This window comes from Pagrus pagrus (assembly GCF_965226575.1).
Source record: "Pagrus pagrus genome assembly, chromosome: 8".
Lineage (NCBI taxonomy): Eukaryota > Metazoa > Chordata > Actinopteri > Spariformes > Sparidae > Pagrus > Pagrus pagrus.
Genome location: NC_140192.1, coordinates 27,630,873 through 27,650,749, shown reverse-complemented (window position 1 = coordinate 27,650,749; position 19,877 = coordinate 27,630,873). Strand labels below are relative to the sequence as shown.

Here is a 19,877-nt window from a genome sequence, read left to right as displayed (position 1 = left end):
ACTTCTAATTTTTGCTGTTGGTGTCCCATGTGAAAGCAAAAGTGAACGGTAATCCAAACCATGACCTTTTCCTGAGTTTAACCAGGTGGTTTCATTGCCCTGACACACCAAACTCCGAGAACTAGCTGCTTCAGCGACCGACTGTTGCGGGTGCTCACATCTCCCATGTCTCGGCCAAGAAGTTGCACTTGACCACACTGCAAAAATTACAGTCGGCAGCCAACAAGCTCTTATGTTCTGCGCCTGTGTGGAAGGAAATGCCTCTCTGATTAAGCAGCTTTTTTTTAAGAACACTCCCTCCAACATAGCCACTTCTAATCAAGAATATTCCCAATAAAAAGTTGCAAATGTCAAGAGGCTGGGCTAAACCATGGACACTACAGTGAAAGGCTCAATGGGGCTTTATCTTTCCATTTTGTCTTTTCATGCACTGATTTGTTTACCTCAACAGCCAGTCAGAGTGATTTCTCAGTACATGCTCGATCGGCCAAGTGGCTTCCAACAAGGGCTGTCCAGTGCCATCAGTGTGGTGTCTCACTAGGCCTTGAACCTAACCATATCATTTTGTTGCCTAAATCTAACCAACTGCGACTGAAAACTGAAAATGTTCTTTAAAATACTGGAAAACAATAAATTCACTAAGCCAAAAAATAAAAAAGACCACATGGGCCACAGGCATGTCCGCCCCTATGAAGGTCATGTCCAAGATCCATACAACTATGTAGTTCTTGTTCATTGTGATGCCATATCACCTGACTTCCCAAAGGCTTTTCCAGCAGAAAACTTCTCACATAACCACCCGCATGGTCTAGCAAGGCAGATTATTAATTTCCATGCACAGAGATGTGAGGTCACACCAATTACAAAAACACAACTGGGCTGAGACGGTCACAGAGCTCACTGCAGCGCCCGCTGTCCTGTAAAACCACACCCATTCTTCATTACATGAAGCTTCCTGTGGAGCCACATAAAGCTTTATGCTACTTTTGTTCACATATGCAGTAGTACTCCACCAGACCTGAATACACACTTTGTTTTTAAATTGAGTTACCCTTTAAAATGGTTAATATTTAATATCAAAGACGTGTAAAAGAATATTCAGCTCTGAAGCTCCCTCTGGAATGCAGGTAGTCTCCATGAAATTCAATCTCTGCCATATTTCCTGAGGAGTGCCACAGAAACAGCTGCTGGCCTTTAAACACGTTGGTCTTTAAGACGTCCATGTCCCGAATCTGAAGAAGACAAAACAGTGCAGCAGTTATTACCCTGCTTTCCCATTAACTGTGCAGCATATTGAAAGAACAAGCAGTGTTAAAAAGATTGTCCACACCATAATGTATGTGGACTGGGAGTTGGTGGAGTTGAATACTAATCCTATGTGCAGTGCTTGGATTCTAATCTTCACTGAGGGAGGGGCGTTGATGAGGACTCGACAGGTGTGGTTAGTGCTGGATGTTGTTGGATTCTCAAAGACACCTCTTGGGGAAAAGAGCTGAATGTCACAATCTGTGGGGAGAAGACATTTAATCTTTGGTAAATGCATGGGATAAATAAAATATCATCAAATGCAATCTAGTGCAATAGCCGGGCATGCAGTATTATATTTGTGACTGAAACTGGTTAATATTTATTGGGACTGTCAGGTGCTGGCAGTTAGAGTGTTGTCACCTCCAAAGTCAAAGAGGAAGTAAAGAGGACAAAATAAAATATAACACACACCAACATAAAATATTATACAATACAACTTTGATGTCAAAGTTATATCGTATAAAACAACTTATACAATATAACGTTGACATTGTATAATAAAACCATTGTTACCTTACAAAGGAGGTGAGTACAATTTAATATGGATGAATTTGGCCTTGGCGGAGGTATGTGCTCTACTGAGAGTTCTAGTTTAGTTTAAGGTTTCACAGATAGGCTGCCAAGCCAGGCTGTAGTACAGCACTCCAAAAACAGAGAAATGATCTGGCTACTAGCTCCAAAAGATCTGAGTCTTCGAAGAAAGTAAATGTGTTGCTGTATTTTCTTAGTCCATGATAGGTTGGCATCTATTGTGACAGCCGGGTATTTGTGCGAAGAGACTTGTTTAGCTTCTACATTGTGAACTGTCACTGGAGGCACCTGAAAATCAGGAGAAAGGTCAAAATAATTTCCTCTGTCTTGTTGGTATTTATAATAAGGGCATTTCTGTCACACCGTTCAATCAGTCAGCATTACACTGGTACACTCTGGGATCATCCCTAAAAAGGAAAGAACATTTTGTATGCCTCACAATATTCTCAGCTTCACTCTATATATTGCAGGCTTTTGTGTTGGATTGCATTAGACTGTGTGAGTGTTCGCAATACTGCATACATCTCTCTAGATCCAGTTCTGAACCTTAATGTTGCAATAGGCTTAAATCATTGGCCCCAGCTCACGTATCGTTGCTTCCATTCCAAACGGCACTCTCACTCTTACCCTGATGGTGACTCTTCTTCGTGTTCTTCTGTGAACTGTAGGTAAACACAACCCCGTTGCCAGGGGTGAGCAGGTTTTGACGCACCAGCACGACGTTGGTTCTGGTGGTCAGTTCACTTCCTGCTACCTGCTCGCACTTCCTCACAAAAGCCAGTCGGTCAAAAAATGCAGCAAACTCCTCTGTAGAAACACAGAATACATTTATTTAGCTGCAATGGTCACGACAAAGAAATATCATCCATTATATGTGTTAAAACGTACTTTTTCTGCAGTTCAAGGAGCCAGAGTCCACTTTAATATGAATGACCTCATCCAGGGGTCGGCCTATGGAGACCGTGCAGCGGCCGGTTACATCTTTCAGGTCCACCGTGCCTGATTCGTTCAGAAGTAGCTTCCCACATGCACCTAAACAACAGACGCCGTAAAGATGATCTGCCTTCAGCTGTCATGAGAATGAGTAAGAAGTTTATGTGTACTAACTGGGTTTAGGTGTTGGAATGGTTGTTGTGGTCTGTGGGATGGTGACGGCCTCTGTAGCACTTGGAAGAGAAGGATGGCCCATGTGGTGCGGAGGTGTATCTGTGTGGCTCGGAGTGGGAGACACGACAGGCCCGTCCTCCCTACAGCTGCCCATGTTGCAGCCCTGGATGGTGATGGGTTTGGGCAGGTGCATACAGAGCAGAGGGCTGAGGGGCTCTGGCTTTGAGGGGCCCATGCAGGACACGGGTCTGGACTGGATCCCATATCCACAGGTGACTGAACACTGGAGAGCGGACAACGCAGTGGTGATTTCAGGAACATCATTCATAAATATGCATCAGCTTCGAATATCACACAATCAACAGGATTCATATGAAAGTATGCAGGAGACGGAACATTCAAGAAACATAACGCATAATTATGGTGGACCATATAGTACCACTGTGTTTTAATAGGAAAGTATGTATAATTTATATTATACAATTCATTTCTTCTATTTATCAGTTATTTTTTCTACGATATGAAAATCATTTGGAAGACTCTCCAAACTTGCCTGAGTCATGTGATCGATCACAATGAACATCAAGTCTGCATTATGTTCTGTTAGTGTAACATTATCATTGGACATTATCATGGTAATGAAGTTTACGTGCAGACTTGTTCACCATGATGGATTACACACCTGGAGCAAGTTTCAATGCTCTGCTAATAAATGGAAACCGCTTGATGCCAGGAAAGGTACATTTAAAGTAGGAGGGTTTGCAAAATGACTACCTGCGACACAGAGAAGACATCATTTTAACTGATTCCAAACCTTACAAAAAGGCATACATTTTCTGTCAGCGATTAAACTGACAATCCCTGATTAAGTAACATATCTAATGGATATTGCATATAATATTCAGTGTATAACATTAAGAGTAAAGAATAAATGATTAACTGTACAATTAACCCAATAGTGAATGTAAGAATTGCAAGCCGTTTGTGTAAAACAAGTGATTTGGATGGATGGAGCAGATTATCTCCTGTGAATTCTTGAATTCTTTTACTTTATGTTGTTTTTTTAAAATTATTTTCAATAACTTTAGATACTGAAAAGGCTTATTTTTTTTTTAATAAATTCAGTGTTTTCTTCTCCCCGGTGCTTGTTTATTGTTCTCTTTGGTTGTTTTAACTGCTTACTTTGCAAACACAGGATGAGCATGTTTGGCATGTAAATTATAATATTATATAGTTTTCTTCATAGATATGAATTTAATGGTGAGATATACACCACTCAGCCACAACATGCTCTATATTGCGCAGGCTCCTGTTGTGTTGCCAAAACAGCTCTGACACACTGAAGCAGAGACACAAAACCTCTGGTGTCCTGAGGTGTCTGGCAGTGGATCCTTTGGGTCCTGAGGGTTCGGGGGTGGGGCCTCTATGGATCGGACTTGTTCCTGCATGTACCACAGATGCTTGTCAGATTGGGATCTGGGGAATTTGGGGATCGGATCAACGCCTTGGGCTATTTGTCACATTCGTTGGGTCATTCCTGAGCAGTGTTTGTGGTGTGTCAGGGCACACTGTCCCAGCAGGGGGTGGGCGGGTGGGGGTCACTCCCATTGTGAAGTGCCGTTGCCAGCAGGTTGTTTACGTGGTCTACATCAGTGTTTGGGTGGGTGGTGCATGTCAAGTGGTATCCATATGAATGCCAGGACCCAAGGTTTCCCAGGAGAACAGTGCATTGTAATGAGATGATCAATGTTAATCACTTCAGCTGTCAGTAGTTTAAATATTGTGGCTGATCGGTGCATGCCTACTGTATATTGGACCCCCAGGCTGGAAAATAAACTGGTCCAAAACATGCAAAACCACTGGCATGGTCCTTCAAAATGGGATTTTGACTACGAGACAGTAATAAGCACAAATAGATTAATGAGAAAATATCTAATATTTACTTGACATTTTCCACTTATGCATCTTTGTTTTTATCTTCTGTTATTACACCGATCAGGCATAACATTATGACCACCTGTCTAATATTGTGAAGGTTCCCCTCGTGCAGCCAAAACCGTTCTGACCTGTCAAGACATGGATTTAAGACCTCTGAGGGTGTCCTGTGGTGTCTGGCACCAGGGTGTTTTATAGTGGATCCTCTGGGTCCTGTATGTTGGGGGGTGGGGCCTCCATGGATCAGACCTGCTCCAGCACGTCTTACAGATGCTCGATCAGATTGGGATCTGGGGAATTTGGAGGCCCGGTCAACACCTTGGGCCCTTTATTGTGTTCCTCGAGCTGTTCCTGAGCAGTGTTTGCGGTGTTGTCCTGCTGGAGGGCCACTGCCATCGGGTAGTGTTGCTGTGATGAGGGGGCGTACTTGGTCCACAACAGTGTTTGGATGGGTGGTGCATGTCAAGTGGCATTCACATGAATGCCAGCACGCAAGGTTTCCCAGCAGAACATCGCATTGTGATGAGATGATCAATGTTATTCACGTCACCTGTCAGTGGTTTTAATGTTGTGGCTGATGGGTGTAGTTCTTTATCATATCTGGTGCAGCAACTAGGAATTTTTTTTCCACATTCGTTTGCGATATAAAATGTGTAAATACAGTGAAGGTTTTCCATCACAGTTTCTCAGAGCTTAATGTGACATGTCTTGTTTTCAGGATTTTCAGTTTCCAATGATATGAAAAGTAGAAAATCCTCATATTTGAGAAGCTGAAATCAGTATTTCACATTACTGCTTGAAAATGTATTTTAATGATCAATAGATTGGTTTCGATCTTTTGGCAATCGACTTAATGTTTAATCAACTGATGTTTTCATCTCGAATCTAATCTAATCTTCAGTCAGTTTGTCTCCTGCGAAATGTACCTGGCTCCACGGCTTCACCTCCCATCTAAAGGTGCACACCTGCACCAGGCAGGGCACTGTGGTGGCTGGTTTGACAGCTGATCGGCAGTTTTCCTCTGACACCACGCTCTCCTTACCATGGACGAACTGGACACATGACACAGTCCTCTGAGCTACACCCAGATCACAGGACACCGAGCAGGCTGATGTGCTGAATACCCTCCACCTGGATAAATGACAGTGTTTTTAAAGTAATCTTGCCTTTGAAAAAAAAAGATTTGTTTGTCTGTGTATGTTCTGTGATGTACCTCGCTGGGCAGCTGTGGGTGTTACATGAAACCACCGCTGTGGGTTTGAGAAAGTCTCTGCACTCAGAGTCCTCCACCACCTCCTCCTCCTCCCCCTCTGTTTCTCTAGCACAGTACAGCACCCTGTTGGCCACCCCTCCTCCACACGTTACACTGCAGACTCCTTGCTTAGAGTGCCACCTGGTGATTAGAAAATGTATTTTGCTGCTGTTATTTTCAAACCCTTATTTTAAGACATCTTTTCTCTCTAAATGGATAGTGTGTTGTAAAAAGTAGCCAAAAATCAACAGGGTATCTTGTATCTTGTTATCTTGTAGAAATTAATATGTAGTACTTTTCAACCATGTGAAAAGTACTACGTATTAAAGTATTGGCAATACATGTACTTAAAGTATAAAAAGCAAAAGTACTCATAGTGCATTTAAATGTTCCCTGTCAGTGTTTTACTATTATATGTGATGTGTTTGGATTAATATTACTGCTGCATTGATGCGTATGTTGCATTTCACTGCTGTAAATAAGGTTGAGCTTATTTAAACTGCTTTACATACTCGGTCTATTCAACCACCACAAACACTGCACCTTTTTAATCTTAGAGGTAGGTTGTCAGTTGGACTCCCCTGCTTGAACAGCCTGGGTTAAAACTTTTCAATGAACTAAGAGTATTTTTGTGCTTATCAACAGACATAAGTGATTAATGTCCTCATTAGCATTAATAAAATGTTCCAAGGGCCGGAATGAGGTTGTTAGAGGGCCACATACGGCTTAGTGGGATACAGTTGGATAGAGCAATGCCAGTTTTGTTAAAAGTACACAAAAATCATGGTTGACTGAAAGTAAAGATCTCATGATAAAATAAAAAATAAAGCTATCCAGAAGAATAGTACTTGAGTAAAAGTCTTAAAGTATCTGACATTCAATGTATCCAAGTACCAAAAGTATAATTAATTATACATATATTTGCATGTACTGTTTGTACTACATATGCTTCATACTGTGGATTGACCAATTATTAGATCCATTAGCAGCATCTTTCTGTTTATTGTCGTCAGTGTTGTTTTTTATCAAAATAAATTCACTTGAAATGTGATTCTTTGGCTCTGATGTAACATGTAATCTGCAAAGTAACTAGTAACTAAAGTTATCAAATAAAGGTAGTGAGTAAAAAGGAACATTTTGCTTCCAAAATGTAGTGCAGGGGAAGTATAAAGTATCAGAAGATGGCAATGCTCAAATGAAGTACCTAAAGGTTGTACTTAAAGGGTAACTCCACCAATTTTACACATTAAAGTGTGTTTACAGGTCTTAAGGAGTACTAATACATATGTGAAAAAAGTAGTTTGAAGCACTTTGTGGCTCCAGAGAAAAAGCTGAATGTAATCTGATAAATTGGTGAAGTTACACTTTGAATACAGTACTTGAGTAAATGTACTTAGTTTACACTCCATCATGGATTACACTATAAATAAACACTGTATATGAAATGCATGTTAAAGTATGGCATCTCACATGGGAGGGCAGGGGGATGTGTTGCAGCTCTCAGACTGAGGTGGAGGTTTGGTTGAAGCGTCACAGTGGAAGTCAGGAACCCCCAGTCTGGTCTGGTGGTCCACACAGGAGAACCACACCTGCAGGGTTCCTACATGAGCATCAGGCTTTGGGTGACCTTATCTGACGAGGAGATGCTGTTTCTGAGTGAAGGTGAGTGTATGGTTCCACTTACCATTCCCACAGGTCTTTGAGCACTGGCTGATGACAGGACTCCAGACGTACACAGGAGCCTGTCTGGAGCGCGGCAACAAACCAGACTTTAACACGGGCTGTTCCTGCTCAGAAAAGATGATGTTCAGACATGCTGCACATTTTCAAATCAGAGCCAGATTTTAGTCATTTTTTTACTCTACCTCTGCCTTAGATTCCCAGCCAATGGGACAAACATCGACTACACAGGGAACAGAATCAGGTGGTTTGATCTGCTTCGAACACAAGCTTTGATCCACTTCAACATCCTGACCGTCTTCTGGCCGCACACATGAGACGGCGCGTTTGGCTTCTCCTGGCCCGCACACAGCTGAACATTCCCCTGGCTCTGACACATGCCATCTGGAAACACACGTAAAATATTTAATTTATCAAACCTGAAATATTTTATACTCTGTGGTCAACAGTACAGTGATTTTATACCTGGCTGGACAGGGCTGTGGGTTGCATTTTTCCACAGTACTTGGAGCTGTATCAGGAGGGCATTCAGAATCAGGAACCTTCACCACATCAGTTCTGTGTTTCTGGATACATCTTACAGGACGCACTCTCTCTCCTCCACCACAAGAGGCGCTACAAGGCCCAAACGTCCCCGCATCCCACCTGCAAAACAGTGAATTATTCATGGGTTCCCATTTGTGCTGAGCTGCATGTCCACGTCAGTCCACACGGAGAGGAGGACAGAGTGTGAGGCTAACCTGGGGGGACAGGGGGAGAGCTGACAGGTTGTGTGGGGTGGTGTGGGTGGAGGGGGTGTTTCACAGTTGTGTTCCTCCAAATGGTTGTTGGTTCCTTCACCTACACAGATGTACACGTGCTTCTGTACACCTATTAATAAAAGAAAGGTTAGAATGTGTAGAAAGAAAAAGGAACCTTTTCAATTAAATGACTTTTCTGTGTTTTGGGGCAATTTTTTTTTTACATTTCAGATTCTGCACCCTCATGCATGGCTTTACTATAAACTCAAGTATAACCAGCCTGGCCAATTATCGGATCCAACATTCAGACATTCCTACATTTTCTGATTATTGGAATCAGTTTTTTAAAATAAAAAATCGGTGATCAAATAAATTAATTTAAAAAATGGGTCTGATCCATTAGTAATCTGCAAAAGTAATCTGCAAAGTAACTAGTCAAATAAATGTAGTGGAGTAAAAAGTTTAATATTTGCCTCTGAACTGTAGTAGAGTGGAAGCATAAGCTAGCAGAAAATGAATGTACTTAAGTAAAGCACATGTTGAGGATATTCAAAAGGAAACAGCATGTTTTATCTACAAGGAAAATGAACCAAAAAATATTCTAAACACACAATATTTCATTGTGTTTGCTGGACTGTGTGTGATCATTCAGTTAATCAGTTCAGTGGACATTTGGTGGTACTTCCTTGTGGACATATCTGAGATATGAACAATGACAAAGTGAATTTGACATTTGCATCACTTCAGCTATGATAGACAGATATCATAAGTATGTGATAAAAGCTTCCTCGTAAAGGTCAATTTACTTCAAGTGCCTCCTCTTTGAGATTGTAAAACTAGAAAGCTGCAGTCAGTCTGTGAATTTGTAATAATCAAATGCATTTTATTGTGCTGTGTTCTTTTTGTGCTTTTCAGTATGGCTCTTGATTAACAGTTACAGACCTGATCCACAGGAGACAGAGCAGGGTGTTGTTAAGACGGCCCATTTGCCTTTCGGTGTGATGTCTGTCAAGTCACTGTTGCTGGTAGGTACATAGAACTGGTAGCTGATGTTCGGATTTGTTTTCTCTCCGTATTCTTTTCCATATTTGCGATAGACCTGCAGAGGCAAAAACAATTATAAAAGTCAGATGTTGCACGCATAGATAGATTTTGATTTAAGCATTTTAGAATAAGATTTTATATTTGAAAGCTACTTTTCCAGTCCACCTCTTGAATTCGACTGGACATTTTATCTCTTCTGACCTGTATGTTTATCTCCTCCTGCAGCGGTCCGGGCAGCAGCAGCTCCTCCATCTCAGGCAGAAGGTCAGGGGTCATGTGGAGGTGGTACTCTAGGTGGTTATCATCAAGTGGGGAGGGGTGGGTCATATTCAGCGCCATGCTGCCCCTCCCAGACACAATGTACCCATCTCCGACTGTTACAGCTGCGGACATAAATACCCATAATGAATTCAAGTTTGAATCCTGCTGTAGAAACTTGAATCCGTTGTGAAAGTGATGATACTCACCCATGTGAGTGAAGACAGGAGCCCTGTTGACAATATGAACCTGTGTGGCGTTTACTGGCAGAGAAAGGAAGGTGGTGTACTCTGGAACAGAGAGAAGAGGAACAAGGCTGTCATGTTTCTGAAGTTGATCTGTTAAATACTTTGTCTTATAAATGCCAGAATAGTATTTCCATTTTCTTCTACTTTATATTTCTTCTCCACTACAACTGGCAACAAGCAAATATTCTGCTACAGTACTTGAGTAAGTGTACTTGTACATCCCATCAGACTGTGTTTGATGCACTTGCTACCTAAATGACATACATGATTCATCAATTATCAAAATGGTTGTCAATTGATTTTCTGTCACTGAATGTGTTCAATAATTACACACACTGTTGTTTGCTACCTCTGGCCTGACCACCAGTGTAGGAGTCAGAGGTCAAACTGCAGGACGATCCATCACCGCCACACACCCCGCACACATCCCTCACTTTCCCAGAGTGCAGCACACCATCACAGCCGAACAGCTGATCGGAGACAAACAGCACATTTAGAGAGGTGTGAGACTGAGTGTAAAATCTGTTCTCGGGGATGCTGAGTCTCACTTAGTCATCCCTACCTGACATCTCCCTCTCAGACAAGCAGCTGTGGAGCCAAAGGGAGGCGGGCTGTCTGACTCACAGCGAGTCCCGTCCACAAACTGAGAGCCACGACTCACTATGAAGTTTTCTCCATCTGACTGGCACATGTATCTGCACTGCTCATCCCCTGGTGAGAACAGTTGAAATATAAAAAATGAGATAAAGGTTTTGTCCCTTTACATGTGGAACACAAAAAGTTGTCACCAGGCCCACCTTGTGTAAAGCCGACAGCAGGGATCCAGGTGTAGAGGGAGGCAGTGTTTGGTATCAGGTAGAGTGGGTGGAGGTCTGTTTGGGAACACTGTTCTGCCATGAAATCCAGCTGGGTGCGCTCACATGACTATGTGTGGGAGAAAATAGAGGGATTATTTTCTACATTTCTGGCCAGATTATAGAGTCTGAGTCCACCACTGACCACAGAGACATTCAGGGCGGAACATTGTATGTCATCAAAAACTCATTTCGAGAATCGCTCCCTTTGTTCCAGACTCATGGTCTCACTTTTAAATGACTTTTTTGGCTCCGATTGTCTGAGTCATCCCATCAGTGCTTAAATTTTTTAGTTCCTACTTTGAAAATTGCACGCTGCCTCTTTGCAGCTAAGCCAAAGAAGCACATTTTTTAAAAAACCCAACAGATTGTGAGTATTAGAAAAATGCTGAATATCAGATCCAGTAATCAGCCATCAGGTCGACAGTATGTGCAAATAAATGTAAAATGTATTTTTACTTAAGTATGTTTATTGCCAGAAAAATGCTTGTGTTACATCAGTGCATTTAATATCAGACACTTTAAGACTTTTACTCCAGCGATATTCATATGGGCGACTTTCACTTTCACCCAAGAACTTTTTTAACAGGATGTCTTTACTTGTACTCATGAATTACTTTTGGGTACTTTTTACACTGCTCATTAATATTGCTGACCCATTCCCAACTTTGAATTGCTAATTTTCAATCCATTAATGTTCTTGTTTATTTATCTATCTTTCTTGTTTTGAATTCTCTTTGAATTTCAACATTTCAAATTTTACCTTGTTTTAGCCATGTATTCTGGCTACCTACTGACTTTGTTTGATTTAAAGCAACATTATGTAACTTTTTTAACCTTAAAATAGCAGCTTCAAAATCATGTTGATGGTACAGTGTCTCGTAACAGGGTGAATGGTGTTTCTGTGTCAGCCACTCCGCCCGCCATCACTTGTTTCTGCACTATGTAACGTCAGTGAGAGGGTCGGATCACAGTGTTACACACATGTTTACTTCGAGATAGAAGATAGAAGATAGAAGATAGAAGATAGAAGAGATATAGTGTTGTTTGTAGTTAGGAATATAGAAAATGATTTCAAGTCAAAAGACTCTGTAATAACTCGGATTTATAAGTTCTGAAGTGGTCTGAAAACAAAAACAGAATTTTCTTTAGAAACTCTTACATCCTGAATTTAATTGAAATAATTTAAACTTCTATATTAACATCAAGTTACTCAGAAAACATGAGTATATTCTACTTAATTCCTAAGTGACTTTTTACAGTCAACGCACTAACAAATGATCATTAAATAGTGTACAATGCTGGGTACAATGATCGGCTGAGTAAATAGTACTGATGTACTGTACGGAGGCCCACTGTAAACATAACCAGTGAAAACTTTACCTGCTGGTGACAAAGTTCAGCCTCAATATCTGGTCCCTCACAGTCATCCCCTCCAAAAGCAGGTCTGAGAAATTAGACATGACACACAGTTTAACTTCTTAGCCTTAGGCTTATCATGTAAAGCACAGTCACAGCAGGATCGCCTGCACTGACTATGACTCATGCTTGCATCACATTTCTCACCTTGGGTTATTGCATTTGCGTGTGCGATGAGTGACTCCCCCACCACATGTCCTTGAGCAGGGGGAGTACGCTGACCAGCTGGACCAGGAGCCGTGCACCACCACAGAGGAGCTGAGCTCATCCAGGGACACACAACGGCCCTTCAGACACCACTGTAAGAGAGCATTTCACCTCATGAAGACACATGTGGGGGTCTATTTTTAGTAAATAATACCACTCTGGGAAAATGATTGCACCAGAATGACTCAGCAGCACCTGATTAGGTGCACACTCTGTCCCATCCAGCAGTGGAACCAGGAGGCGTTTGCAGGAGCTGTCATCATCGGGGTTAATGTGACAGGACAGAGCACGACAAGCTGGCTGATGGAAAGAGACCAATATTGTAAAAATGACTAGAAGTATGGTAATACTGTTTATTTTGTTATGTTAAATGCCACCTGGTGGTATCAAGCAGCTATTACAGGTGATTTACCAGGTCAGGATTGGTGAAGGAGCAGGCTCTTGCAGAGCTTCCAAAAGCTATCCGGCACTGGTCATCAACTCCATAATATAGGCCAGGCTTCCAGTTCTGTAGGGAGCCTCCCAGTGCAGGAAGGTCTTTGACACAGTCAGCTTTACCTTCACTGGGAACATTAATAAATGTGACATCTGAATATGAAGTCGAGTCTATGTGTTAACTACTCGCAGTATAAGTATGTAAGAGTCTTTTTAGTCGTATCTTTATGTTTTCTCATCAGGTTGTTCAAACTGATTCCCTTTTCAAATACTAAGAAAAGATTGATGTAATATTTGATTTTTAATTTTAAAAAAATGCAAAACAGTGTAGCAGCATTTTCTTAAACAGCTGAAATAGCTGGAGACTTGTTATAAAATGCAAAAAAACAAGTCTACGGAAGCCCCGAGATCCCAAATTACTTAGAAAAGACATTATTAACACCCCCGACACGTGGTCAAGCTTATGCACCCACCTCAGACGGGGTGTGCGCTGACATTTTTAGCTAAGCAGCTATAGTGAAGTTTTCAGCTTTAAAAAGGGTGTAAGTAGAATCTTTCAAATCCATGTGGTATTTCGGGGCTTCTGGAGACTTGGATAACGCCGGACAAGCATTATGGAGCCATTTTATGTTTTGTTTCAGTTGTTTTTTTAAAAGTTGTTTAGGAAAATGCTGCAATGTGTTTTTCCTGTTAAGCTCCAGAAATGTTTTGTGGAGTACGAAACTTCACCCGACCTTCCGTCAGCATGGTGGTGTGTAATGACTATTCTTTTAAGATGTAATACGTTTTTTTTTTCTTTTTTTAAGAATTTTGAAACAAAACAATATATTACATCAGTCCTTTCTCACAATGTGCAAAGGGAATCAGTTAAAACAACCTGAGGTGAACCCACAAAGATATGACTTATGGATGAAATGCCCTTTCAACATCGCCAGGTGTGCATGATGAATGAGAGGCATTGTCATGCACAGCTGCTCTGAACAGGCTGGCCCACCTGAAGAATGTGAGCAGCTGCTGTCTGCTGCACTGGGACCAGGTCAGATCCACACTGTTGTAGCCTCCATCAGAGGCCATTATGAAGCCGCTCCTGCTGCAGGTGTTTCCCACTCCGTCATGGTTGATTCCAAAACTGGGTGAAAAGTAAATTAAATATTGAATATGGTGAAATTTCTCTTTTGTGATGCTTAGACCCTGAAGCAATTTCAATTAAGTTGTTCAAACTGTCACTGACATTCAGGGTCCAGTGCTGTTACAGTACAGGACTCAATACTCAGTGATTCACTATGTTCTTTTAACTAATTGCACAATGTAGTGCGTCAGAAAGAACTTTCTTGGAGGGAGACATATTATGTGGGACTGATTATAGGGAACATAGGGATGTGTAAAGGAATGAAAAGCTTAATTATATATGCTATATATGCTTGGCTGATATTTTTTTTTTATTCAAAACATTTTACTTTTATTTTTATTTATTTTTTTAAATCTTTTTTGGTGCATTTAATGACATATCTATTTATTGAGACATTTATATATATAGTTTTCATTTTGGCAGTTTCAGTCCTCCCCTTGCATGTAGTCAAATATTACATGTTTACCTGACTTGCTGTGAACTGAGGCTGTCCAGGTTACTAGAGCAATTCATTTGACTTCATAAATTGAAAGTGCACCAATCAAACACTTTCTCTACTTTCCCCAATTAGTGTCACATTGCACTGTTCTTTCATTGGAAATTACAGCCCCGCAAAACAAAGTGTTACCTATAAGCTGTAATGATGTAATGAAATGCTTTACCTGTGGCCGATTTCATGAGCGATGGTGATCCCCAGGTCAAAGCCCGTGTCCTCTGTGATCACACAGCTCCAGTCATTGGAGCAGGCCCCACCCAGCTGTGCTACACCCCTGACCTGCTTATTCCCATCAGGCAACTCCAGGTCGTACCTGTTTGTGACAGTAAACATGTAGTAAAACATGTGTTCATTCTTAATATATGAACTCACAATACAACCCAATGCATATAGCACACCTTGTAATGTACAACAGGAGATCAGCGTGCAGTGGGTCTGTATCATTTGAGGGGTTTATCCTTCTGCCCCAGTCACACACACTTCTGAGAGATGAGGTAATGTCGGTCGACATTTGGATCTCTGGCTAGAAGAGTGACCACAGTAACAAAAGTAAGGGACTAATAATAAAACAGAAAAAAAGGTTATTCCACTGGTGCTAATGTTCAAAGTCACTCTGGATAACAGCATTAGCTTTGTACCTATAAACGCTTTAATTACACAAGAGCTGCACAAACATAATACTCCTAAAATCTGCTCATTTATGAATGATGAATGATTCTTCATTGAAGTTATAACAGTGAGTTACTTACCTCTGGCTCTGACAGGATGATCATGCGGACCAGGTGCACCCTCATGTTGGCTCCCAGGGTCATGTCTCTCAGCAGCTCTGAGGCCTGGGTGGAAATTGGAATATAAGTCAGGTCGTTCTGGGACTATAGTATTGCAGTACAGCCAATACATGTGGTTACGTAAATATTTCAACATACATCTGAACTAATTTTTCTCCCTAACTTGTGCTGCTTTTTATTTAAATAATATCTATTTCATCCTGTAAATAGCGTTTGTTTAAGTTTGCACCACTAACTTTTTTCCATACAGTAGGCTACATTGATTTCAAGGCACACAAATGGCCATCAACAGAACGTAGGCTGTTCAGAAGACAATTTGAATCATTTTACTTTATGTTTTTGTGCTCAGATTTACAATGTTGAGGTTGGTGAGGATGTATCGTTCTGTATCCTGCTTGTGGACCTGCTGGACATCAGGTCCCACCACCACCAGTAGTTCCAGATGTGTGATATCAGGCATCAAAGCTGATCGACGCAGCCGTCCGCTCACTGTGATCGAGGAGAAGAAACAGTATAGACACACACTAGTAATCTGGGTAACACTTCACAATAAAGGAAACACAATTTTGAGTAGTTACCTGATAACAAATGAAGAGTGAATTAGTAATCAACTGCTAGTTAACCATTATTAATGAGTAACTCCTTATCCAATTTTATAGAGAAGCTAATGATTACTTTATGATTAGTTAATTAAGAAACAAGAATAACTTGATAATTGGTGAATAATCAATAATTAATGAGTCACTACTTCCTATAACTCCTGTTACCGGAGAGAAGACCTGAGGATCCTATATTATTGAATCAGTAGTTAATGATTAATTCATGAATACATTAGTTACTGTTTCTGTAAAGTAGTGACACATAACACTGAGTGGTAGTAATAGGCCGTTATTACTTCATCATTTTATTACAATGACTTATTTGTGACCCTTTAAATGAAGCGGTGCATCATACTGAGTGGTTGAAGTCCTCATAAAGAGGACTGAATCATTACTTCATGAGGACATGTCCATTAGTTAAAAGTAGGCTTGGTGTGTTATTCTCAGAAGCACAATCCTAATAATCCAATAATTTAGGCTGTAGCTGTAGTAAGCCAATCCAATCATCTTATTGGGCCCTTATTAAAACATTGGATGGGCTGCGAAAGCTATTAGCAAGCTGGTGTCACAAGAATGGCAGAGAAAGTGCAGCCAAAATTTATATTCATAAATAAAAAACATTGTTTTCTTAAATGCGAGTGAGACATGAGGTAGCTGGATATGGTAAGCAATGAAAACAATGTACCACACTCACAGTAAACAGCAACTAGCTAACTCAGTAGCACTAAGCACACAGTCCCTGAGCCGTAGAGGAGAGCCACGGTACCAGCAACAGCCTCCTTCAGCGTTTAATGTTAGCATAAAGCACATTAAGGAATCATTAAAAAATCATTAGCTACTCTATAAAATTGGATTAGAAATTACTAGTACCCCTTTTCCACTGGTCAAAAGTCCCACTTTAACCCGCTAAGATCAGGCTTTTGTGTACAGTGGGAATGTGTAAATTCAGCATTTACACATTCCCATCAATTGACTCTGCAGTAGACGCGGGTTTTTATCACTTTGCTTTGTTCTAAACATAAGACTGGGTAACCATGCTAGATTCAGCCACGGGAAGTGATGACGCATTATCAACACCCAGTGGTGGTGCGTGAATAAGGAAGGAATTTGGGATGCAGCCTATTCAAGAACGTGTTATGACTGGACACAGTGTTGGAGGCCGAGCCCCATTCATTCCTATGAAAGCTGCTCAGTAGTGTTTTGAAGCCGAAAAAGCTTGACTTCCCGGCTATGAAAATACCTGGATCGCCAACTGGCTAATTTGAGTGGGGATAAAATAATTCAATCGTGTGACTCTCTAGACTTTCTAAATGCTATTGGATTGAATGACTCAAATTATGATAGTGAAACAAGTCCACCTGTTTCCAGTGCATTCGTGATGTAAAACGTGACATTAGTGACGTACAATGTAACACTTCAGATAAAAATCACAGAAGGGCTTGCCTTGCTTCGATTTTTTTTGACCCGCGTTTGAAAAACCTGTGTAGGCCTGCTAATTTTGGTGGAAAAGCGGTATAGCAGTTTGTTCCTCATTTGTTCCCTATTAACTACTCAAAACGATGTCCCTTACTGTAAATTGCCATAATCTGTATGGTATAGTGCTTGTTTTTGTAGTTTAGTAGTAGTAGTGTCGTTATGAGATAAGATTATGTTTTATATAACATGTCACTCCACCATGACAGGAAGAAGACAGTTCTCATTGCGTTATTCGTGAGTCTTCAAACTGATTTTACATACCTGAGGCGTCAGGAGAAGAACCAGAGGAAGAAACTGTGTCTTTCTGACTGGAGGAGTGATGAGAAAGCTTGAAGAGGACACAAACAATAACACCATTTTTAGCAGCTTTAAACCTGTGTGACTAAATTTAGCTCTGTGGCCCAAATACTGCATGAAAACACATAACTATTTTGGAGCTTTTGTTTTTCAGTGATTGCCATGTAAATCCAGTAAAAACACAGTATGACTTTCTGCAGGTCGTGGGTTTTCACGGGATGATAACAGTTTCAAGTTGAAGAGTTCAATGTACTTTGCAGAAGTCCCGATCAGAGGAATCACTAACCACAGTGCTCCTGTTCACCCGCAGCTTTCCACCTACCTCTTCCAATGGAGAAGTCATTAGAGCAGTGAAGCCAGGCCGCAGTAATAGCAGACAAAGCAGAGCCATAAAAAACATGTTTCCGCTCTTCCTGTGAGTCTACCTGCTCTGCTTTAACACCAGGACAGTATGGGATCCTCCTACCGAGCAGGATGGCGCCAGCCAAGAGGGTATGAGTAACATGTGTCTATGTAAACAGTGTGGGACAAAGTTGATGAGTGACACACATTATTTGCTAGTTTTTTTCTGAGTTTGGGACAGAGAAGACAGCTCTCATTGGTTGCTCTGTTTTTATCATACTATGACTAGTTTTTGTGTAATTTCTTGCCTTTCGTCACTGAGCAATTTACGCTAGTACTGTACTTAAAGATATAATACGTATGAATTCTGAAGTAAAATGTACAAAAAACAACTAGTTATATATTTTGTTGAGTTGTGTACTTACATTATCCCAAATGTTTCCAACAATGTCACACCCAGAGAAAACCACCCAAGGGTTTAATTTGGTCACTTGTCCTAGAAACTTCTGGGACAGAGTCGGAGAGTGAGGAAGGAAGTTGGCAAAAGAGATAAAACGTAATGTGAATAGAACTAAAATGTTACATACTGTAGTCTGTGAACATTTGAGTTATGTCAGATATTGTTGTGCTTGCTATTACAGAAGCTGTGTGTGTCTGTGTTTGAATTCACGACAACCTCTGACTCAACTCAGCTCTCACAGAGACTCCAGTTACATTATGTTCATGAAAAAAGGACATTTCCCTTAAAGCTCCAGTCAGCAGTCACCATTACAGAACATAAACACCTGCTGTGCGGTCAGGTTGATAAACAGGAGTGAAGATAAATCCATGTTTTAATCCCAGAAGTTAAAAATAAATTTCTGAGTCAGTAAACAGCTCTGGATCAGAGCAGACTCTGATGTGACTCCGGGTGTTTATTCCTCCAGAAGGTCTGGCTCCCACATGATACTCTTTTGTTTCATTTTGAAAGAGAGGCCCCTAAAAAGAGGCAGTTACAGTTACAATTACATATTATGTGCTGATGAATTTGAGGTACTTATACTTTACTTGAGTATTTCAATTTCATGCAACTTTATACTTCTACTCCACTCTCAGAAGCAGATATTGCACTTTTTACTCCTCTACATTTGTCTGACGGCTGTAGTTATTTTTCAGATTAAAATGGCTCATCCTTTTCCTGTCCATTCAAAACCATGTGTCCATGTGTTGATTTTGAATGTTTGTGATAACTTGAACGTTGAAGTGTTCCTTTATAGGCTGAGAAAATTCTCCTTGTTCTTAAGTGAAATAAACTCTTTAAAACCCCTCTTGAATGAGCTGGAAAATACATAGTCACAAAGCAGATAACAGGCTGTTTTTCTGAAACCAGGAAACTTTTCAGGGATACGTAGTTCTCACAGGACAGCCACGCTACATAAATATGATGTATTGCTGTAGAACTAGCCAACAGTATGTAAAGTAGTTAAAGTGAGCTCAACCTTAAACATCTCCAGCAGTAAAATGCAACATACACATGCAGCAGTTATAGCAGTGTGGTATTTTCACAGTGTGGTAATAATACTTCTACTTAGGTAACCACCACTGGACTATTTGTATTCAAAATATGTTGATGATGTGAGAGAATCAATGATGGCAGCTGCAGTCTTTATTTAGTAACCACCGACAACCATCATTTGAATCCTACTCATATTTAGGCCTTCCACAGCTGCTGAATTAATCCTCATCATGACTA

At 40.8% G+C, this 19,877-nt stretch overlaps 1 protein-coding gene across 1 annotated transcript; it reads right to left on the bottom strand.

Annotated features, from left to right (window-relative positions):
- Positions 1–6: 6 nt before the first annotated feature.
- On the bottom strand, positions 7–18,308 carry adamts13 (ADAM metallopeptidase with thrombospondin type 1 motif, 13; the record flags this gene model as incomplete). The annotated part of the gene is made up of 29 exons (XM_084360931.1): positions 7–1,232; positions 1,331–1,506; positions 2,467–2,646; positions 2,728–2,871; positions 2,947–3,229; positions 5,808–6,012; positions 6,095–6,274; positions 7,604–7,733; positions 7,818–7,920; positions 7,999–8,197; positions 8,279–8,458; positions 8,554–8,683; positions 9,496–9,652; positions 9,799–9,980; positions 10,065–10,145; positions 10,453–10,573; positions 10,666–10,814; positions 10,901–11,027; positions 12,341–12,404; positions 12,524–12,675; positions 12,779–12,883; positions 12,996–13,146; positions 14,013–14,147; positions 14,810–14,956; positions 15,042–15,166; positions 15,393–15,476; positions 15,787–15,920; positions 17,768–17,834; positions 18,270–18,308. The coding sequence occupies 29 exons, from the start codon at positions 18,306–18,308 to the stop codon at positions 1,077–1,079; spliced, it is 4,086 nt and encodes a 1,361-aa protein (XP_084217057.1). The 3' UTR covers positions 7–1,076.
- Between the last annotated feature and the right edge of the window lie 1,569 nt (positions 18,309–19,877).